At 34.0% G+C, this 20950-nt stretch overlaps 1 protein-coding gene across 5 annotated transcripts in view; it reads left to right on the top strand.

Annotated features, from left to right (window-relative positions):
• The window catches only part of Klp68D (kinesin-like protein 68D), a 479354-nt gene that overhangs the window by 132084 nt on the left and 326320 nt on the right, over positions 1-20950 (top strand). For all 5 annotated transcript variants that reach the window (XM_090410558.1, XM_090410557.1, XM_090410556.1 and 2 more), the window contains exon 8: positions 9461-9540. In XM_090410558.1, the coding sequence (XP_090266684.1) occupies positions 9461-9540 (80 nt within the window). The remainder of the gene's footprint in view (positions 1-9460; positions 9541-20950) is intronic.

Below are 20950 nucleotides of genomic sequence, written 5' to 3'. Positions count from 1 at the left end.
GTAATATTTTCATGAAGTTTCTAGAAGTTATTTACCTCAAGATAAAGCTACATGTTCACAGCAATATTAGCAAGCATAGAAGTGAATGTGACCAAAGCAATCTGTACAATCCCATGCAGTGTCTGTTGACTGTCAACAAAAAAACACTAGACAGAAGCAGCTGGAAATCAGATTTGTGTATGTGCACAGGTGCATGCATGTAAAAAGCACCGATACATATATATACTAGGGGATAACGCCCCTTGGCACCTACGATGCCCAATCCCCCCAGATTCTGGACTGGTAGGCTGCTTCTCCTTGAATTCTGATGACTCGAATTTTGAAGACTCTACACTCAGGATAGCCCATGAGTGTTGAGTCTTCAAAAGGGGGTGGAGCTCTTTTTGAGGTATTCAAATGATAAGATTTGGAGGAACTTATTATGAAAGTTAAAGAAAGTGCTAAATATGACCTTAAACTTAACCTCAAAAAGACAAAAGTTATGGCAACATGTGAACTTAATGATTTTGAAGTAGATGGCGATAAAATGAAAGTAGTTAACAATTTTGTGCTCCTAGTATTCTGAATTGATAAAGATGGTTATTGTACTGAAGAAGTTAGAAGATTATTACTTGGAAAGAAAACAATGACAAATTTAAGCAAGATCTTTAAAAATAAAGATATTTGCCTTGCAACAAAAATCAGAATTGTGAAAGCAATGGTATTTCCTGTGGTACTGTATGGATATGAAAGTTAGAAAGAGTGAAAGAAGGAAGATAGATGCATTTGAATTATGGGTTTGGAAACGCTTAATAAGAATACCATGGATTGCAAAACAAACCAGTAAATCAGTGATAGACATAATAAAGCCAGATTGCTCCCTCAAAGCTATGATCAAGCAAAAATTGTCATATTTTGGACATATTATGCGAGCAAATGACAGTCTTGAGAAGATGATGATGCTTGATAAAGTTGATGGAAGTAGGAGAAGAGGAAGACCAAGAACTAGGTGGGTAGATGGATGGAGTTAAAGAAGCAACTGGAATGCACCTGGGAATTCTGAAAGATTTGGCCAGGGAAAGATCTGAATGGAGAGTATATGTTCATAGAATTACCAGGAGTCAACAACTACTCAATGGAAAACAACAACAACAAAACAGTCATTTTGCTGCTTCTTCGTTATCAATGCATGAGTCATTATATTCATATAAGTAAATATGAATCATTTCTTTTTCCCGTTATCTTTTTCATTTTTTATGTCTAGTGTTAGTAATACATATAACATCTATAGTGTTTTGTGTCATATAAGACAATATTGATGTAGGCACTGACAGACATACGATTCATCTTGTAAACAGATGATGTAAACTTACAGTATTAATAAATACAGTACTATAAATGTATTTTCACTTCCTTAAGATTTTCTGTAATAAATTTTTTCTCTAGCTTACTTTAAAGTAAGAATATAATATATATATATGTATGTATATGTATATATACATACCATATAAAATATATATTCAGGGTGTGCTGTGCACACCCATGGAATAGCAATATCACTGATCTTATATTTTTGCATTAATTCCTATTAAAGACTCCCCTAATTGTTTCCTGGCTTTGCGTGTTCCCTAAAATTAAACACAATATACTAATGATTTCATTAAGAAGACACTTTTCAAACTGTAAACAGTACCTCATATTAACATTAATAGCCTGGGTGTGCAGTCACAAATACAGACATCTTTGGGCCCTTTGAATAGATGTATAGATTGTGCTGCAGGTCAAATTCTTAGCATTGCAGTGGTTTTTAAACCACCCAGAAGGTGAGACGGGGGTGTGCACTGAGACAGTAGCACCCAGAAATCAGTGGCTGTGATTGGTTATTGTGTCAACCAATCCATTTGAACGTTGTCATTTGTAATGAGTTGCTGTTTTTTGTTTTCTGAGTTTCATCTGTTTTGTGTGCATGAAGTGTGAACTGACGTGTTTAGGACACCAATATAGACAAGTTTTTCATGTATAATTTTCTATAAATAATAACTTTTTTGGCCCATATTTACAATGAGTAACAGTGTTGATGATCTACTGAATATTCCGTTTTCTGCCAGAGAAAGAAAGAAAGGATTCTTTCTTTCATGAAAGAACGGATTCTGCCAGAGCTTTTGCAGATTGTATGATTGTAGTCAAAGGAGGTAAGCCTCGTGCTTCTCTTCCAAATTACTCTGTTGAGTAATTCAAATATACCAACCAAATATAGCATTCTTCTTCATTATTGTTTTTGAATATATCTTAAACACATTGTCCCCCGCTTTGCGTAAATTTATTTACAATTAATTGATAAATTAAAGTAATCAAAGTTATCCTACAATTAATTGCAGCATACTAATTAAGATGAGCGCTGATGCGCTATGCACTTTAAAACATTCATACATCGATACAAATGCAATCATACAATCAAATTTAGTGAAATTTTGTAGTGTGGGTTGCATAAGCCACACGACATACCCAATCAAAATGGGCATGCTACGCCACCGATATATATATATATATATATATATATATATATATATATATATAGCGAGAGAGAGTGAAATGGTGGAAAATTCAAAGTTCTGGAATAATATGGATTTGAACTTTCTGTACATTAAGGTATAAAATCAAAGCTTTGAAGAGCATGGACATTGGGGTCTGATAAAGACAATTGATTACAACATTTCTTTATTTGAATTGATGAAAGCCAAGTAACTGTTATAATTCCATTCATTGGTGATAGGAATAAAAGAAACTAGTATGTGCCAGCTGTTAGTCTATATGTTATGGGGATATAGTAAGTTTTCTGTTGAGGAATATTCACTCTCTATTCTTCTTTTGAAAAAAAAAAAAGAAAAGGATGATAGAGAAAAAACTGAAAATTCAGTACATGGATTGATATAATTTACTTGCTCTACTCATAGAAAATTCAAGTATTGATAAATGATTAAAATTTTGCTTTGAGTGCAGTATGGGTATGGATTACTGTGATTATTTCTTGGCCTATGTTTTTCTCATTTTTAAAAAAAAATTTTACTGAGCTCAGTGCACAGCCATTTTTGTTTATTGAACAAAACAGTTTAAATTGAACGAGTGTGTGTATGAATGAGTGAGAGAATTAATTTTTAATTTGCAATTCACTGAGTTGTGCATATATATGTTAACTAATGAGTTTGTTTATAATTGCAAATATTTCATTACTATTTATTTTGATTACCTAAAGAGAGTAATTTCTGACTTATCTACAATGATTAAAAGCTGGTTGGCCGAGTGGTTAGCATATCCACTCTCCAGCCAAAAGACTGCGGATTCGAATCCCACCTTGGGCATGGATGCTTGTGATTGTCTGTGAAAATACTAATGGTGGTGGTGGTGGTGGACAATAGATAGCATTGGTGTAGATGATGTGGATAGTGGTGGAGACAAAGAGATGTAGAGTAGGTGCCCTCCCTCGATGAGTCTTTGGACTCCTTGGAGGAGTCACATAATAATAATAATAATAATAATTAAGATAATGTTTCTTTGCACTGATTAAAACATTTGAGTCTGAAATCAGTAATATCATCATGACAGGCCATACTTATTCATGTTTGCCACAGGGAGTGCATCATTGCTGCAGCTGACTCCAGAAATAATCTTTCAGATATGCAATGATTAATAAGCAGCAGTGTGTGTGTGTATATATATATATATATTTTTTATTTATTTATTATTATTATTATTTTTATTCATTTTATCCTATGCTTTGGGGTGTTCCAGGCTTAGCCTGCCTATCTTGACTTGCCATAATGCCAGTGAGTGTATTTCTTATGGTTTCGGGACAGATATAAAAATACAATCCAAAAATACAAATATGTTTTGTTGCTGGATTGCATCAGAAAAGATAGCACTTTCATTATATTATCCGACTTATTCCAGATGTAGGGAAGGGAATAATTTTGCTTACATCACAGAAGTATTCATATCTTTCTATGTAAATAGAAAAATTAACCAGTTTGAAAGATATGTTAGTAATGTATCTAGGAACAGCAGGTGATTATTTCATTATTTTCTACTGCAAAGTATATTTTAAGATATTGGCTATTTAAATGTACCAAAGCAATCTGGTGTGAGTGTGTGCTAGGTGTCGGTTTTGTTCTTTATGTTTTTTATATATAAACACCTAGACTGCTGTCCATTTGAGATGTTTATATATTTTTCATTTCCATGTAAAATAACTTGCATTTACAATAAATGTTATCATCATCATCCAATTCCTAATATGTACCCTCAGGTGGTGTACAGGATAATTATGATAGTATTCCAAAAAAAGTTACACCTTCACTAACTGCTGATCAACAATTTTCCTCCAGATTAATCTGTTATCTGTCAAGATTCCAATATTATCAAATTTTATATTTTTGTCTTTTAAGGCACTTCTTACTGTATCAATCCATCTACATCTTGGTCTTCCTCTGGGTCTTTTCCCTGCCAAGCTGGCAAAGAACACTTGTTCTACTAATCTTTCCCATTCTGTTCAAGCATCCATACCCTAAGATTAGCTCTTCTAACACATTCTTGAATGTTAGCAATGTCAAGTTCTTGCCTTAAGTAGCTAGTGTAAGATAACTAAAAAGGTCAATAAAATTTCCTAACAAAAAAAAAAAAAAACTATATATACAATAAAAAGTTATTAAAGATTAGCTGATTTGTAAAGTACTATCTCCCATAAAGGGGATAGACATAAACCATCGGATCTGTTTAAGTTAGGAGAGTGGAGTAAAGTTTCTCATGTTTACACGGCATTAGTGTGAACGTATAGCAAAAGTTTTAAAACCACTGAATATTTTTGTTGCCTTTCGACTAGTCAGAAAAATCTCCACCTTTCTCACTTCTCCTAAGGACAAGCTTGTCTAGGTGTCTACCAGATTCCTTGCTCTTGTGGATTATCTTATTTCAGACAAACAGGAAGATCTGCCTCTATTCGACTAGAAGAACACCAGTCTTATATTCAGTACCTTAAACCTGAACAGTCTGGACTTGCAGAACATGCCATCTTAACCAGACATAGAGTTCATTGGAAAAAGACGAGTCCTTCACAAAAGTCGGTTCCTCATAGAACAGCTTTATAAAGAAACATGAGAAACTTTACTCCACTCTCCTAACTTAAACAGATCCGATGGTTTATGTCTATCCCCTTTATGGGAGATAGTACTTAACAAATCAGCTAATCTTTCCTAACTTTTTATTGTATATGTAGTTTTTTTTTTTTTTTTTGTTAGGAAATTTTATTGACCTTTTTAGTTATCTTACACTAGCTACTTAGGTGGCGCTTTTTGAAATTGTCAGTTATTGTTTAATTTGAGCTTAGCATGTACTGAAGATGCCTGTGACAAACAGGTGAAAATTTTATACTTTAAATTATACTATTAAAATTTAAATTTAAATTATACTATTAAAAAATCTTTTTACGTGAGATTTTCCGTAATTAATTTTGTATTTATATGTTTACTCACGGTATTCTCTTACTAAGAGTTATTCTTTTTTATTCCATATAAATTTATTCAGCTGACTTCTTAACATACCAGCTTTACTAATTCTGTTGTCTGTTTCCATATTTCCAGAATTAAAGTAGAGCAGCTTTTACAAGTAAATTGTAGATTCTACTACACAATCAATATTGAAGAAAAAATAAAACAAATTGAAAACAAGAACCAAACCTTGGAGTCTCAGTGGCAAACTCTGAAAAAGACATTGATTGATTCATATAGGGAGGTATGTGGTGAAGTTGTCTGCAAGGATAGAAAAATAAGAATACAATGGTGGACAGAAGAAGTTAAAGAAGCAGTCCTGGAAAAAAAGAAAGCATACCCAAAGTTCCTAGTAGATAAGTCGGCAGATGCCCTAAAAGAATACAGAGAAAAATATATGAGAGCTAAGCTGTATGTAAAAGTAGCTACACAAAAGTCATGGGAAGACTTTGCTAAAAATACAGAAAATAAATATTAGGAAGGTGGCAAAATGTTCTGAAGGCCATTGAAGAAGCTTAAAAATGGAGGAAAGAGTACTGTAAATGAACTATGAAGTAATATCTATGATCCCCCCGCCTCCTCCCTCATTCTGACACTTTTTATATCTAAAACTGCAGTATATGTGATTTTGTTATAACTGTAACTATAGTTAATTCAGATAAAGGAAAAGTAGTCATCATACAAGATGACTGATTAAGAGATAGCTTCTTCTTCTACAGCTTGTCTCACTTAAATAGGATCGCTGTTCTCAGTGAGTCTCCTCCTCCACATCCTCCTGTCTTGGGCTGTAACCACATCCAAGTTCTTCATCCTCAAGTCCTCCTCCACTAGCTCCCTCCATCTCTTCTTTGTCCACCCACGCTTCCTCCCCTGCACATCCATCTGCATGGCCTTCCCACGTACTCATCCTCCCTCCTCATCACATGACCATACCATCTCAACCTTGTCTCCTGTATCTTGTCTCCTGTATCTCCTTGTCTCCTAAGTTCATAACCTTCACTGTTCCCCCTTACATGGTCATTTCTCAGACTCTCCTTTCTGGTCACACCACACGTCCACCTAAGCATTCTCATCTCCACCACCTCCATCCTGCTGATGTTATTTTTCTTCAGGGCCACAGTTTCCATAGCATACGTCATAGCTGGTCTCACTACTGTCCTGTAGATTTGCCTTTAAGATTGATCGGCACTCTCTTATCACATAGCATTCCAACCATCTATCTCCAGTTCCTCCATCCCGCTTGTATCCTGCATCCCACTTCCTTCTCAGCCTCTCCATTCTCTTTCACTGTTGAACCTAAGTATCTAAAATCCCTAACCTTCCTGATGATATTTCCTTCCAGCTCCAGATCTGTCTCCTGCTACCATCCACTTTGCAACACATATACTCTTATTTCTGCTCAGTCTCAAACCTCTCTCTTCTAGTACTTACCCCAGTTTTCCAGTTTAGCTGCCACTTCTTCTCTTGATTCTGCACACAGCACAATGTCATCAACTACAACACCGTTCAAGGCTCATCTTCTCTTACCTCCTCAGTCACCATCTCCATCACAATATTAAACAGTAATGGACTTAATGCTGACCCTTGATGCAAGCCAACTGTCACTTGAAAACTTTCTCTCCCAGGCAGGTCCGAACTCTTCTCTTCACATTTCTCCGGTACCTTCTTCTCCCTCGGGTACCTCCAGACTTCTTGCCTTGGCACTCTAACATATGCTTTCTCCAGATCAATAAAGACCAGATGTAGCTCCTGTTGTTTCTCTCGAAACTTTTCCAACATCTGCCATAACCCAAAGATAGCATCTGTCATCAACCAACCAGGCATGAAACCAAATTGCTCCTTTGCAATCTACACCTCCTCCCTTATTTTTCCATCAGGAACCCCTTTCTAGGATTTTCATTGTGTGGGACATCAACACAATGCAAATTTCACAAAAAATGGTGTTCACTTTTATTGCTTGTGATTGATTCCATAGGTTTCTTTTGTTCAGGAGAAAAATGTCCAAACAGTGCTCCATTTTTTCATTATCTGTCCTAATTAGACAGTCTCCTTCATATATTAGGATTATAATAGATTTTAAAAATAACTGATTTAGAGAATTAAGATGTAATGATCAGCATTAATGGTTGTGTTTTCCATCAGATATTAAATTATTTGATTATGCAATTATTAATGGCTATTTTTCCTTTAAACCATACAAACAGAGGGTGCTGCTATGAATTTTTCATTTGCACTCACTCACTCAAGAGATCTGGGAGTGTTTTGAACAATTTGCATGAAACACCATTTTCTCAATGCCATTCTGTATAATGGCACTTTGTTGATGATATGAAAATGCAAAATGGAAAGTGTTAAAGATGATATCAGACTGTAGAATGTAGATTATGAGGAGAGATGGAGAGTCTGTGGACTGCAGATGCTAGCAGCTAGGAGAAACTGAAGATCATTATCCTTCACCCATGATGCCAATTTATGTAGATCATCTTGCAGATATTTATCAATTATTCCCTCCCTGGTTTTGCATCATCAGCAAACAATTGAATATCCTGTCATACGTCTTTCAATATATCATTGATATATAAATTAAAGAGGAGTGGCTCTAGTATAGAACCATTAGTACTCTACTAGTCGCCCTTGTTCTACTAGATTCCACTCTCTAGTGTCTGTCGGCCAACCTCCTATCCATGCAACTAGCTTCATATCCATTTCTATTTGCTTCAACTTTCGTAATAGTTTTAAATGTGGTATTCTGTCAAATGCCTTTGCAAAGTTCAGCAGTATTGTAGTGTAGCCATTTCCTTTATTCATTACTACTGTCACATTTATCGTAAAATGTGAATAAATTACTTGTAAATCAGCAGTTAGAATTGTAGAAGATACAACAAGATAGTTTGTTGTGAAGTCAGATATATGATGAGTGCAAGCTATTTCTACTGTTATTTATTTTTATGTATTGCATTATGAAGACAAGTGGCATTAAACTTCATGTCACAACTGAAGATGTTAATCTGAGCTCTTTTCTTTAATTGTTGTAACAAATTTGACATGAAAAATCAGCAATAAACTTAGTAAAAATGACTGGTTTACTTGTTTTTATGTATGGTCTACTCTTTTTTGTGCTCCTGAATGTGACCATAGTGGGGTAGTGAAAATGCTGATCAGTATCTTAAATTTAGTTAGTTATGTGATCTGTAAAATAGTGTAACACTTCCACATCTCAACATCTCAAGTGTCTTTGTTTGTCTTTAGCTAGTTTCTGTTGTGTATGGATGGAGAGCATTTCATGTGATGCACCATGGGTTGTTAATATCAGTGCACCAGCTACATATGTGGCAGCTGGAGCACTGATATTAACAACCCACGGTGAACATCAGTGAACAAGTGTCCAAACATTGAGATCATTTAGTTTCTTTGTTCCAGAAGAATCACCAAGTAGAATTTGACAAATTTTCTTGCCTTGTCTCTTGATTAGTATGACTTCTATTTCAAGTGGTGGATTCCCCCCCCCCCCCCCCAGATTATGATTCTCTGTAGCTCATTTGTTAATGTCATTTCCCTTTAATTGGAAAGGTTCAGATCCCATTACTGTATCAGATTGGATTAGACAGCATAGTAATAGAAGCAGCATACCTCTATGTACCTCATGACAAATTACAATAATTGTCATTAGGTCAGAATGTGTCGGACATCTATTATTTTAAGATATTGCATTCTGCTTCTAATATGTTTTATTAATATTCTATTCCCCCCCCCCCCCCCCTTGAAATCATGTTTTTGTCGAGACATTATTGAAGAGTTTGAAAATTCACTTGTTATTAATGTACTTGAAATATGTAATATTTCAGTTATTATTTGATATTTGTAAATGTATTTAATGAAAATTATTTATTATTATTTTTTTTTATTTATTTATTTTTTTTAATAATTTCTGTAACTTTTAGGATCTAACTGTATTTGTGTGCAAAAGTGTGAAAGAAATAGAACACGTGATGTCTGTTGGCAATCAGAATAGAAGTGTAGGGTAAGTTAATTGACCAACTTCAAAAATTTTATTAGTTGTGTTATACATGTATCTTAGGAATCTTCTCCATTTTGGGAGACAATGGTTAGTAATACAGTGCACCAGAATCCAGAATATCTTATTTGGATTTTTATCTGCCCAAAAAATTCTTAAACCTTCCTTCTGGTTTTCCCTCAAGTACCTGCCCCTTCTCCTCCCATCCTTTTTTTGCATGTCCTGTCATCTTGAACTTTGCTTTCATGCATTCTTTTAAAATATTCTTCAATTCTCATTAACCTCAAAATGCAGCAGTAGTCTTTTTATTCTTCTATGAAATCTTTGATCTCAGAAAGCATCATGTCTCAAAAGACTTTTATTTATCACCATTTAGTGTTGAGCAGTCAATTGAATTTAATATTGAAAAGAAGAGCGTGTAAGAAAGTTTTAATGCAAATAAAAGTTGAGCAGCTTTCAGAGGTGAACTGTAGGCTCAAATGCACAAACATTATTCCAGAAAAAAATGAAAGAATTTCAAAAGAAAAACCAAACCTTGGAGATTCATTGGCAAACGCTGAAGAAAATGTTGATTGATTCAGGCAGAGAGGCATGTGGGGAAGTTATCTGAAAAGATAAAAAAAATCAAAACTCCATGGTGGACTCAAGAAGTTAGAGCTAGTCAAGGAAAAGAAGAAAGCATATCAAAAGTTCCTGGCAAGTAAGTCAGCTTATGATTTTAGAGAATACAGAAAAAAAAATGTAAGAAAGCAAAGCACTCTGTAAAACAAGCTAAGCAGATGTCATGGGAAAATTTGGTAAGAACGTAGAAAATAAATATCACGAAGGTAACAAAATATTTTGGAGGCTATTGAAAAGCACTTAGAAGTGGAGGAAAAATTACTGTAAAAGGAATTCAGAGATGATAAAGGTGATATGAAAACTGAAGATAAAAATATTCCAGATATCTGCAGTAATTACTTTCAAAGACTACTAAATTAAACAAGCAGTGACAGCATGAATGTAGAAAACACTCAACAGGAAGTCAATCAGGAATATGAATACTTGAATTAGAAAAAGCCATCAAAAATCTGAAATGTGGAAAGGCAGCTGGAATGGATTATATTCAAAAATGATCAAATATTGAGATATAAAGTTTCACAGTGGCTACTTTGCATAATTCAGAAGACCTGATCAGAGAGTTGAATGCTTGATGATTGGAGTAGAGCTCTTATAATACCCATTTATCTTCTCTTGGCTTCGTGTATTAGGCAATTGTTTGCCTGTAACGTTTTCAGGAGTTTAAAAAGTCTTCTGCCCATCTCCTTCTGGGTCTTCCTCTTGATCGATGTCCCTTTGGTTTATATTTCCAGGCAATATTTGACCATCTGTCCTCATTCATAGGCTATATTTGAGTAGTAAGTCATCTGTTAGAATTGAAGGAGGTACATGAAGATTTTGATGTTAAATTTAGTTTGAGACTCTGATGTTATTCATCATCTATGTGGATTACATTATGAAGGAAGGGGCATTAAATCTGATATGAAAATTCAAGATGTTAATCTCAGCTCTTTACTTTTTGCAGATGACATTGTACTTCTGACTACAAGTTGTACTACAAATCTACAGAATTCCTTGACTAAATTGAATAATTTCTGTGATAAATTTGATATGAAAATTAGCCATAAAAAGATACAGTGAAAATATGCAGAAACACTGTAGACATCAACTGCATTCTAAACATTTCAGCTATTTAGGCACAATTTTTAGAGGCAAATTAAATATGGAAATTGGGAGCAGAGTTATCAAAGCTGGCATGGTAGATCAACTGAATAAATTTATGTGGAATAGGAGAGAAATTAGTCAAAATATTAAACTAACTGCATACAAGACAGTATTCAAGCCAATTTTAACTTATGGATCTGAGAGCTGGGTGAGAAATAAAACACTTGATCAAAAACTAGAGATCACAGATATGAGAGTTGTGAGAAAGATTAGGGGAATGAACAGATGGCAGTATCATATTAGACATTAGGAAAGATCTTGACACTCCAGGAATGTGTTAGCAGAGCTAATCTCAGGCGGTATGGACATACAGAATGGAGAGGAAAGGTTAACAAAACAGAAGTGTTCTTTGTCAGGCTGGCAGGAAAAAAAACACCTAGAGGGAAACCAAGATAGAGGTGGATTGATAGTAAAAAGTGCCTTAGAAGACAGAAATATCTCATAATGTTGGAGTCTTGACAGATAACAGATTAATTTGGAGGAAAATTGTTAGGAATATTGTTAAGTAAAGATAATCAGGAATTTGATGACTCAACCTATTAGTCATTTCTGAAATGACCGAGTTTCTTAATTTCTTCAAGCTGGCTAATTTTCACTTGTAATTTTTTATCTTTCTGTGAAATCTTTTTTATCCTTCTATGATATGAATATATTGTTGCAGTATATTGATGTATGCATATAATGATTTTACTCTCATGTAGACAAAATTAGTTATTGCAGAATGACCTTTAAATTGTTGCAGTATATTGATGTATGCATATAATGATTTTACTCTCATGTAGACAAAATTAGTTATTTCAGAATGACCTTTAAAATGTACTTTTGCACACACTTTCTTTATATTTACTTCATATAGAGTAAACCGCTTTTAGGACATGATTAGTTTCTTAAAATAATAGAAGCAAGGACTTGTTAAGTGACCCATTGTTAACTGAATCCTCATTTCCCATCTTTGAATGTTTGTGTTTTTTGCTTTAAGGATTTCGTATTTTTAAATTCTCTTTTCTTTCCAGACATTTTACTGCACTGTGACTAAGTCTAAACTAAACTGATAATAAATGAAGAGTGAGGCAAATTACAGCAGCTTTCTTTAACTATAGACTCCCCCCTTTGTGTACCTCTTAAGTGATCCAGGCACAATGACTCAGTGACAGTTTTTTTTTTAATGCAAATATATATGAAAATACTTTGTGATGTAAAGCCTATCATTAGATTAAAAATAAATCATACTGATTCATTTTTAATCATTAGATTAAAAATCATGCTGATTCATTTTTAATCATTAGATTAAAAATCATGCTGATTAATTTATTATAAATCATTTATGCTAATTAAAATGACAAATCATTCCAATGTTAATTTTTTTTAGTAAAAATTATTATTCAGTCATATTTGTTAGGATATATATTTATCCTTATTGTATAAATATTTATCAACTTACACACATGAAATTCTTTAATTTTCAAAAATAAATTAAGTTAACAACAAATACAGCAAATTGACATCAATGGAGTATGTTTGACAGGCGAAAGGACTTATACAAGAAAGATGGTTTGTATATTAATGGATTTAGTATTCAAAGTCTAAAAAAAGTGTTGTTGAATGAAGTGAAAGTGAATGCATAAAATCAAGGAAACTAGAGTTTTTTTGGGGGTGGGGGGGAAGCCATTGAGTGGATGTGCAGACGTCGGTGAGGCAGTTGAGTGTAAGAATGTTTATAAAATGCCGAAGTCAGTACCACTGGTAACAGACCAGAATTGGATAGTTAGTGTAGTATCAGGATAGTGGTGGGCCTAAGCGGCTTTTGCACTTTACTGTTCGATCATGGATGAGAGAACTCTCAACACTTCTGCACATTGCTGAAGAAGATGAATCCGTTCCAATAATAGGATAATCAATCCATCTCATGGGATGGGTTTGTTTATTATTTCATGTTGGAAAATTAGCTTTTCTTTTATGAACATTCTAGTTTTATTATGATAAAGATGATATGAAAACTGAAGATAAAAATATTCCAGATATCTGCAGTAATTACTTTCAAAGACTACTAAATGAAACAAACAGTGACAGCATGAATGCAGAAAACACTCAACAGAAAGTCAATCAGGAATATGAATAATTGAAGTAGAAAAAGTTCTAGTTTTACTGGGTGAAACTACAATCATTAATGCACTTTATGAAATACATTTCATACAAACTGAGGCTGAAATATAAATTATGTCGTAAGCAAAAACTTAATGCTGGCAACACTCATACTCATTAAATGGGTTATAAATATTTCTGGACGTCCAATGTGTTAGCTAAAGGTCATGATTTTGCTGTCCCAGCAAAATCCTTTCTGTATCTTGAGTTTTTGCATAATATTGAACGTAATCCATCAGATCTTTCAAGCGAAGATGCTAACAAACTATGTTTTGAAGTTGTTGCTTCACTCTTTAGAAGCAAATTACCTCTCATTTCATTTATCTACTACTGAATTCCATGCACTGCTTTCATTAAAAACAACAACAAAAAAAACACATCTCTTTCAAAAGTGGATAAAGGAAAAGATTAGTAGTAATAGATAAGCAGACTGATTTGGATGGAAAAAAAATATACTGCCTTGTATAGAATACCTCTACCTATCAAAATTAGTTATAACTCTACACACAGATAAACAGTTAAATAGGCCCCTCCCCCCTCGATGAAGTTGTTAGCTGAGATCAAAATACACTATCTACTAATAATTGTCTAGACACCTGTTATTTGAAATTATGGACCATTCCAGGTTTATTGATAACATGAAAACCGATGTATAGATAGTAGGAAGCAGTTGAATACAGGTGGTATCGCAACATGATATGAAAATCAGTGACTACGAGAGAGGTGTCATCATGGGCTGTCACATTGGTGGCATGTTCATATGTGCCATTGCCGCTCAACTGGAGCATACAAAATCAATGGTTGGCATTGCAATCAACAAATGGAGACATTCTGGTATAACTAGTGCAGGAAAACACCCAGGGCAGCACCTGAAAATGACTGACAGGAACAGACCATCCATGATGAGTTCCACAGTGCCACTAACATTATGGTGAGCATTAATACTGTATATGAAAATAACTCCATTTACTGGATTTCCACGGAATATCAGTGTCACACAAGCTGAACATTATAATAAACAAGGTGGCTCATCTGACCTTATGCAAAGAGTGTGTGAACTGGACAATTGACCATTGGAAAATAGTACTCTTGAGCTATGAATCAAGGTTCACCTGTTTCCAGTGTGATGGCAGGGTGTGGAGGCAGCCTGGTGAATGCTTGTTATCACAATGTGTTGTACCCACAGTAAAGTTTGGTGGAGGAGGAGTAATGGTGTGGAGTGCATTCAGCTACTTTGGAGTGGGACCACTGGTCGTTGTCCATGGTTCAATGAAAGCAGCTTGAGTACCTTGATATTTTCGATAATCAGATGCTGCCTATAGTGTGGAGTTTTTATAGAATGGGCCCGTGTTACTATCAAGACGACAATGCCCCATGCCACAAAGCTGCAGCTGTTATGGAATGGTATGAAGAGAAGACAAATTCCACCTGATGTCTGCCACGCATTGGTGGAAAGCCACCCTCAAAGGGTGCAGGAGGTGATCAAAGCCAAAAGTGGACATACCGAATATTAGGGTTCGCCTGTTAGTATCAGTTGTAAATTGCTAAAGTGTCTGGACAGTTATTTGTAATAGATAGTGTACTTCATATAAGTAATGCACGTTTGGAATGACTCCTCATTTATATGGTCATCAAAAATTCATAAAGAAGGTTGGGTTTATTAAGACCGATTGTGAATTAAATTAAAGATGCCAAGAAATTATATTCTTGTTTATTCCTTTATCCAAGTGTGATCAAATTAAATTTTTGTCATGGTCTATATACAAGTGGCCTAGTCATGAAGTATCTTCATGACTAGGCCACTTGTATATAGAGGCTAGTGACTTCACATTAATTGCCTTAGTATCCCATAATGACAAGCATACATCCTTATGATACATGCTTTGCATTATAATGCTATGCATTATGGGAAGGGGACTACTAGACCGGTTTTAACCTTTATTGAAGTCTTATCAGACTTAGCCAGACCTAGAAGGGATACTATTGGATCCTACTTCTTCTCAATCTATACTTGATCTGATATTTAGTTATTACGATGTTCTTAACTAGTTGATAGGTTGCAAGTTGATTTCTAATTCAAATATAGAGAAAATTTATATTTAAAGATTGCACCACTCTATATTTGAATTGGTTCAAGAATTGAAGAAAAACCAACTCTCAACTACCTCTCCTTTATATGTTGTTATTATATATACTGGCCGAGTATATTTAACTTACTTAATTCACCCGCTTTGGTTCGAATATTTTATGAATGGTGCAGTAAAAGAGATTCAAGCAAAGTACAACTTTTGATTAACAAAACAAACATTTAATTTTAGAATCACAAATTCTACACTTAAGATCAAATCACTAAATAAGTTATTATAAACACTTTAGCCTTTCTGATAATACAGTCATACAAACTCAGGCAATGGTAAATCTGTTATCTGTAATACAATCTTCTCACAGTTCATTTAACTATTTAATAAAGTCCTTAGTGATCATTCACATCAATATCTCATAGTTTCTTAAGTTTCAAATACAATAAAAATGCAGTAACACCTCTTCACAAGCATGCACTTTAAATCTACACTTCACTAATCTCCGCAATAGTTACTGTTAATACAAGGATATTCTAGGATGAAACTCACACATATCTCTATATAGGAATATTAATGGTTGGAATATTCTTACCAATAATCTTCTTCCTTCATCTACTTATACACAAACACTTTTTGTAACTGTAAATACTTTAAACAGTAAACGGCACTCGTTAAGACAAATCTTCTTAGAAATAACTGAATTAATTAACGGTTACAATACACATAATCAAATGCTCTTGCTTGAAGTACTACTGATCACTCATGAATTAAGGTAACACACGATAATTCCTTAACTTGAAGTTTTATATGCACAGTTGCCCATTTCTCCAGTATTCAACTAATTCTTTAGGCACTATAATTCCAAACACGGCTATCGATAAACTTCAACTTTACAGCCTCTACTTATTCCCTAGTTACTCCGTGCTATGCTTCAAGTTTCCGTGTGTCCTTGAAAGGTTGGCCCCGAAATTAAATCTCAACTATAGTATCGCTAGTCATTCAGTAGTCACTCAGCTGTCATCCGCAGCTATAATTGTTATTCTACAACTTATTAGCTAACTGCTTCTCGACTACTGGACTTTAATTAGTTACTTGAGTAACTCGCCGACTTGCTATTATCGCACTCTGATTCTCCGAATCAATCTCCTTTTTGATTCCTTCTCCAAATGCCGAATTAGAATATCCTCCAATTCCAACCTAATGAATCGGAGGATATTCTAAGAATGGATATATAAACATTCCTCGCTTATATATCCATTCTTCCTGCCTAAATTGTTCTCGAGCTCTCTTTAACTAAAATTCTTTCCAGTCAACTTTCAGCTTTCTCGCTCACGCACTGTTCCAAACTCGTGCTCGCTCTCTTACACACGTCTCCATGACAACCAAACAAAATATAATAAAATTGAGCTATTGCATAACGTTAAACTTCTACAAACAGGAACAAAATAAAAATATTTACATTTCAATTAATGCACAGTTAAGTCTTAAATACAAATTCTTATATTAATATAGCAATAAATAAAATAAACTTAATAATATTTAAATACAGTCTTATCACTATTAATACATATATCCTTAATTAAATATCAAATAAAGTTAAAGGTAGTTATATGAATATTAAATTATAAATAAGTGATTTACATTAATTATTAATTACAAGTCTAGCCTTTGTGATGGAAGATCATGTTGGATTCTGAAGCAAATAATAATTACTTAAATCTCTATATATTCAGAATCCAACAATACCAAAGTTGAAATATATTTCAGAAGTCACATATTTCTCATATACAAGTTGTGAAAGGTAATTTCTGCAATATTTCAACCTTGGTATGACTTCTGGGTCTGGCTCCCATTATTGAGACCTCAATTGAAACCAGTCTGAGTAGTGGCCCTTCCTGTAATGCATAGAAATTAAACACACCTGAAAGGATGTGTGCATTGCATTATGGGATACTAAGGCAATTGAAATGAAGTCACTATCCTCTATATGCAGGTATCCTAGTCATGAAGATGCTTTATGCTCAAAACTTGTTTACTTACACTTTGATAAAAGATTCAACAAGAACATAATTTCTTGGTATCTTAATTTATAAACATGTGAAAAAAATTTTCGATCCATTGTGATGAATTGTATTGACTCTCCCATTTATAGAATGGCCAAATTTCTTTCAAAATAATTAACTGTCTATATTAGTCAATCCAGATCATTCATCAAGAATTCCACACATTTAAAAAAAAAAATCAAGGTTATTCAAATACAAGAGTCATATATGTTAGTTTTGACATTGTTTCTTTATTTACTAATATTCCATTACCTTACTATTAGTTTACCTATATGATGATTTCTCTCCTGATATGAAAATTTTGAATGTGTTATACATTCAGCATATTTCAGCTTGAAAAACAAGATCTATAAAAAGATTGAAAGCACAGCCCTCTGTCTCCAGTTTTGGCAAACTATTTTTGCATCCATATTTTTTGCTTGTTCTCATCCATTCATCCCCACTCCTCTCTTTGGTTTCATTACATCAATGATGTTTATAGATAATCATATGTTACAACACCTAAGGATTCTTTGCTAGACTAGGGTTCCAATCCCTTATATTTTTGGCATCCTTTATCATATTGGTAGAATTTTGCAAAATTCTACCAATATGATAATCTTGCCTTAATCCTTAATCTCACATTTTCCTCTCAACAAAATTTCTCATCTGTTACCATCTACAAAAGCAAACTGTTGTCCTCCATCTTTAGCTGGTGTTTGCCATCCTTTGTGAATGTAATTTGATATACTTTGGGCACACATGCTGTTCTGCAGAAAAAAGAATTACTGAACATTAGTGCTACATTAAATACCTGAAACCTCAAGAAATCTGGTGTCTAGCACAGCATAGTATTGATACTAAACACAGTATCCTGTGTGATGAAGCTTGTTTTCTGCATAGAAGTAGTTTTAAATATGAATGCCTTTTCAAAGAAGTGAAGCCCTTTTACATCTACCTAATCAGAATTGGAATGATCTCTCCCCCTGCAAAAAAAGTTTAGGAGACTCTCATGTTATTTAAATATCAAAAATAGTTTTAATATTATTTATTTTAATAAATAATAGTACACAACAACCATTAATTTCTATTACACAGCAACCATGTTTAATTGGTAAACTGATTGTATGTACCCTGTATTCCTGTTCTGATTTGCTTCCACCCACTGATGATGTTGTTATTTTCAATATGAACTATTCATACTTTCATTAAAGTTTATTACTGTGGTTATCATACAGTTTTGTTGTTCTTATGTAATTTACCATTCTGCCTCTTGTACTTTTCTCATTCACTCACGTGCACACAAAGTCATTCCTGGCAATAAAAACAGACATTTCCTCACTCTTTTCTTAAGTTTTGTTGCACTTTGCAAAGTATTTCCCCCTTTACATTCACACTTGCACCACTTATCTCCTTAGAGAGCCCATACATCATGGCATTGCTTCTCCTCACTATACATTATATATGTATATATAGTTAAAAAATTTTTAATGACTAGAACCGAGGTTTAAATAAAAAACTTTAATTATACCACTAGTTTCGTCTAAATCAAGACTTCATCAGGTGTGAGATAAACATATAAATACCAGTAACTAATCTAAAGGAATTGGTTTTCTAAAACACAGAGTAACGTATCTAACACTGAAAAGAATAAAGGCTAGAGTTTAAATAGAAGAATGAACTCTGACTGTATCATTATGCACATGCGTGCATATAACATCTATCTAGAGAATTTTGAAGAAAAAGCAATTTCATCTTCTTCCTTAAAAGCAAAGATATGGCTTTGCTACATCGATGATGTTTTCCTTATCTGGAATCATGGTCTAGATAGCCTCAAATTCTTTCAAGAACATTTGAATGATATATACCTGAATATCAAGTTGACGGCTCTATCGCATTCTTAGATAACAAAGTAACCTGGATGGCTGAACATCTCAAATTTTCTATTTTCAGAAAACCGACACATACGGACAGGTACCTTCATGCTGACTCACACCATTTTCCTCCACAGAAGTTGGATATCATCTCCACTCTAGGTCACCAAGCTCGCTCTCTTCTGTTGGACGAAGAGGAACTTCATAATGAACTTAAACATCTTCAAGTTACATTTCAAATTAATGGATACTCTAAGAAAACTATAAACAGATTACTGTTCAACCCTCATCCATGACAGTATGAAGACACCACTACTTCTAACAGCAGCATTTCTTTGCCATATATTAGTTCTTTATCTCCAAAATTGGCTAAAATTCTGAAGAAATATAATATCAAGACGTTCTTCATCTTAAGTCATCCTAAAACTAAACACAATAATCTTAAATATCCTGGTGTCTATAAGATTCTCTGTGACTGTCGTAAGCCATACTTCGTACAAACAGAAAAATCTATCGAACTTCGTTTAGAGGAACACTAGAGAGACATTACCTACAACAGAACCCCAGTGCCTTATCCAGTCGTGTTATTTTCAGCGAACTTAAATGATGCAGGTTTTCCACATCAGATACTCTGGGATGAAATTGTCAACATACACTGATGTGGTGACAAGTTAGAGAGAAGAATTTTAGAGTCTAAGGAGATGGTTATTAACCTCTTCCATATTAATAACAATCTAAGCTACAGCCTACCAGACTCTCACAACTCCACCATTCAATTTTGGCGCTCTCGAGACCTTATATTCATGCATGTGCATAATGATACAGTCAGAGTTCATTCTTCTATTTAAACTCTAGCCTTTATTATTCTTTTCAGTGTTAGATATGATACTCTGTGTTTTTAAAAAAAACAATTCCTTTAGATTGGTTATTACTGGTATTTATATGTTTATCTCACACCTGATGAAGTCTTGATTTAGACAAAACTAGTAGTGTAATTAAAGTTTTTTATTTAAACCTCGGTTCTAGTCATAAAAATTTTTTTAAATATGATATCAAGCCAAGTAAATCTTCAATCAAACACACCCGCACTTTGCATTACACGATGCTGTATATCTTCCTCACTATTATATTTATCTTTCTTTCTCATGCCCTGTCACTTTCATTTTCACTTTCATTTTTCTCATGCTGTCCCATTCTACCTTGTACATTCCTCAAATCGATGTTTAGTTTCAGTCACTCCCTTCTGATTTCACTTCTTCTCTGAACTTCTCTTTTCCAATGTGATGTGTGTTTACCACTGACATTTACACACACTCATCACTTCTTTTGACATTTTCACTGCACTTATTTTATTTTTGGGATGACTTGCAGTGCAATTTCCATTGCTGCCTTCATGTGTACTCCTCTTTCTTGCTACTTTCAGTCCTCTTGTAATACATTTTCATTGTTTTGCTTTGTTTTTGTTCCTCCACACACTATTGAACTTACTGTACTTGTATTCAATGCTTTTTTT

Source organism: Typopeltis vanoorti, chromosome 20, assembly GCF_054136105.1.
Source record: "Typopeltis vanoorti isolate ZY-2024b chromosome 20, IOZ_Tvanoo_1.0, whole genome shotgun sequence".
Lineage (NCBI taxonomy): Eukaryota > Metazoa > Arthropoda > Arachnida > Uropygi > Thelyphonidae > Typopeltis > Typopeltis vanoorti.
This window is presented reverse-complemented; position numbering and strand designations above follow the sequence as displayed.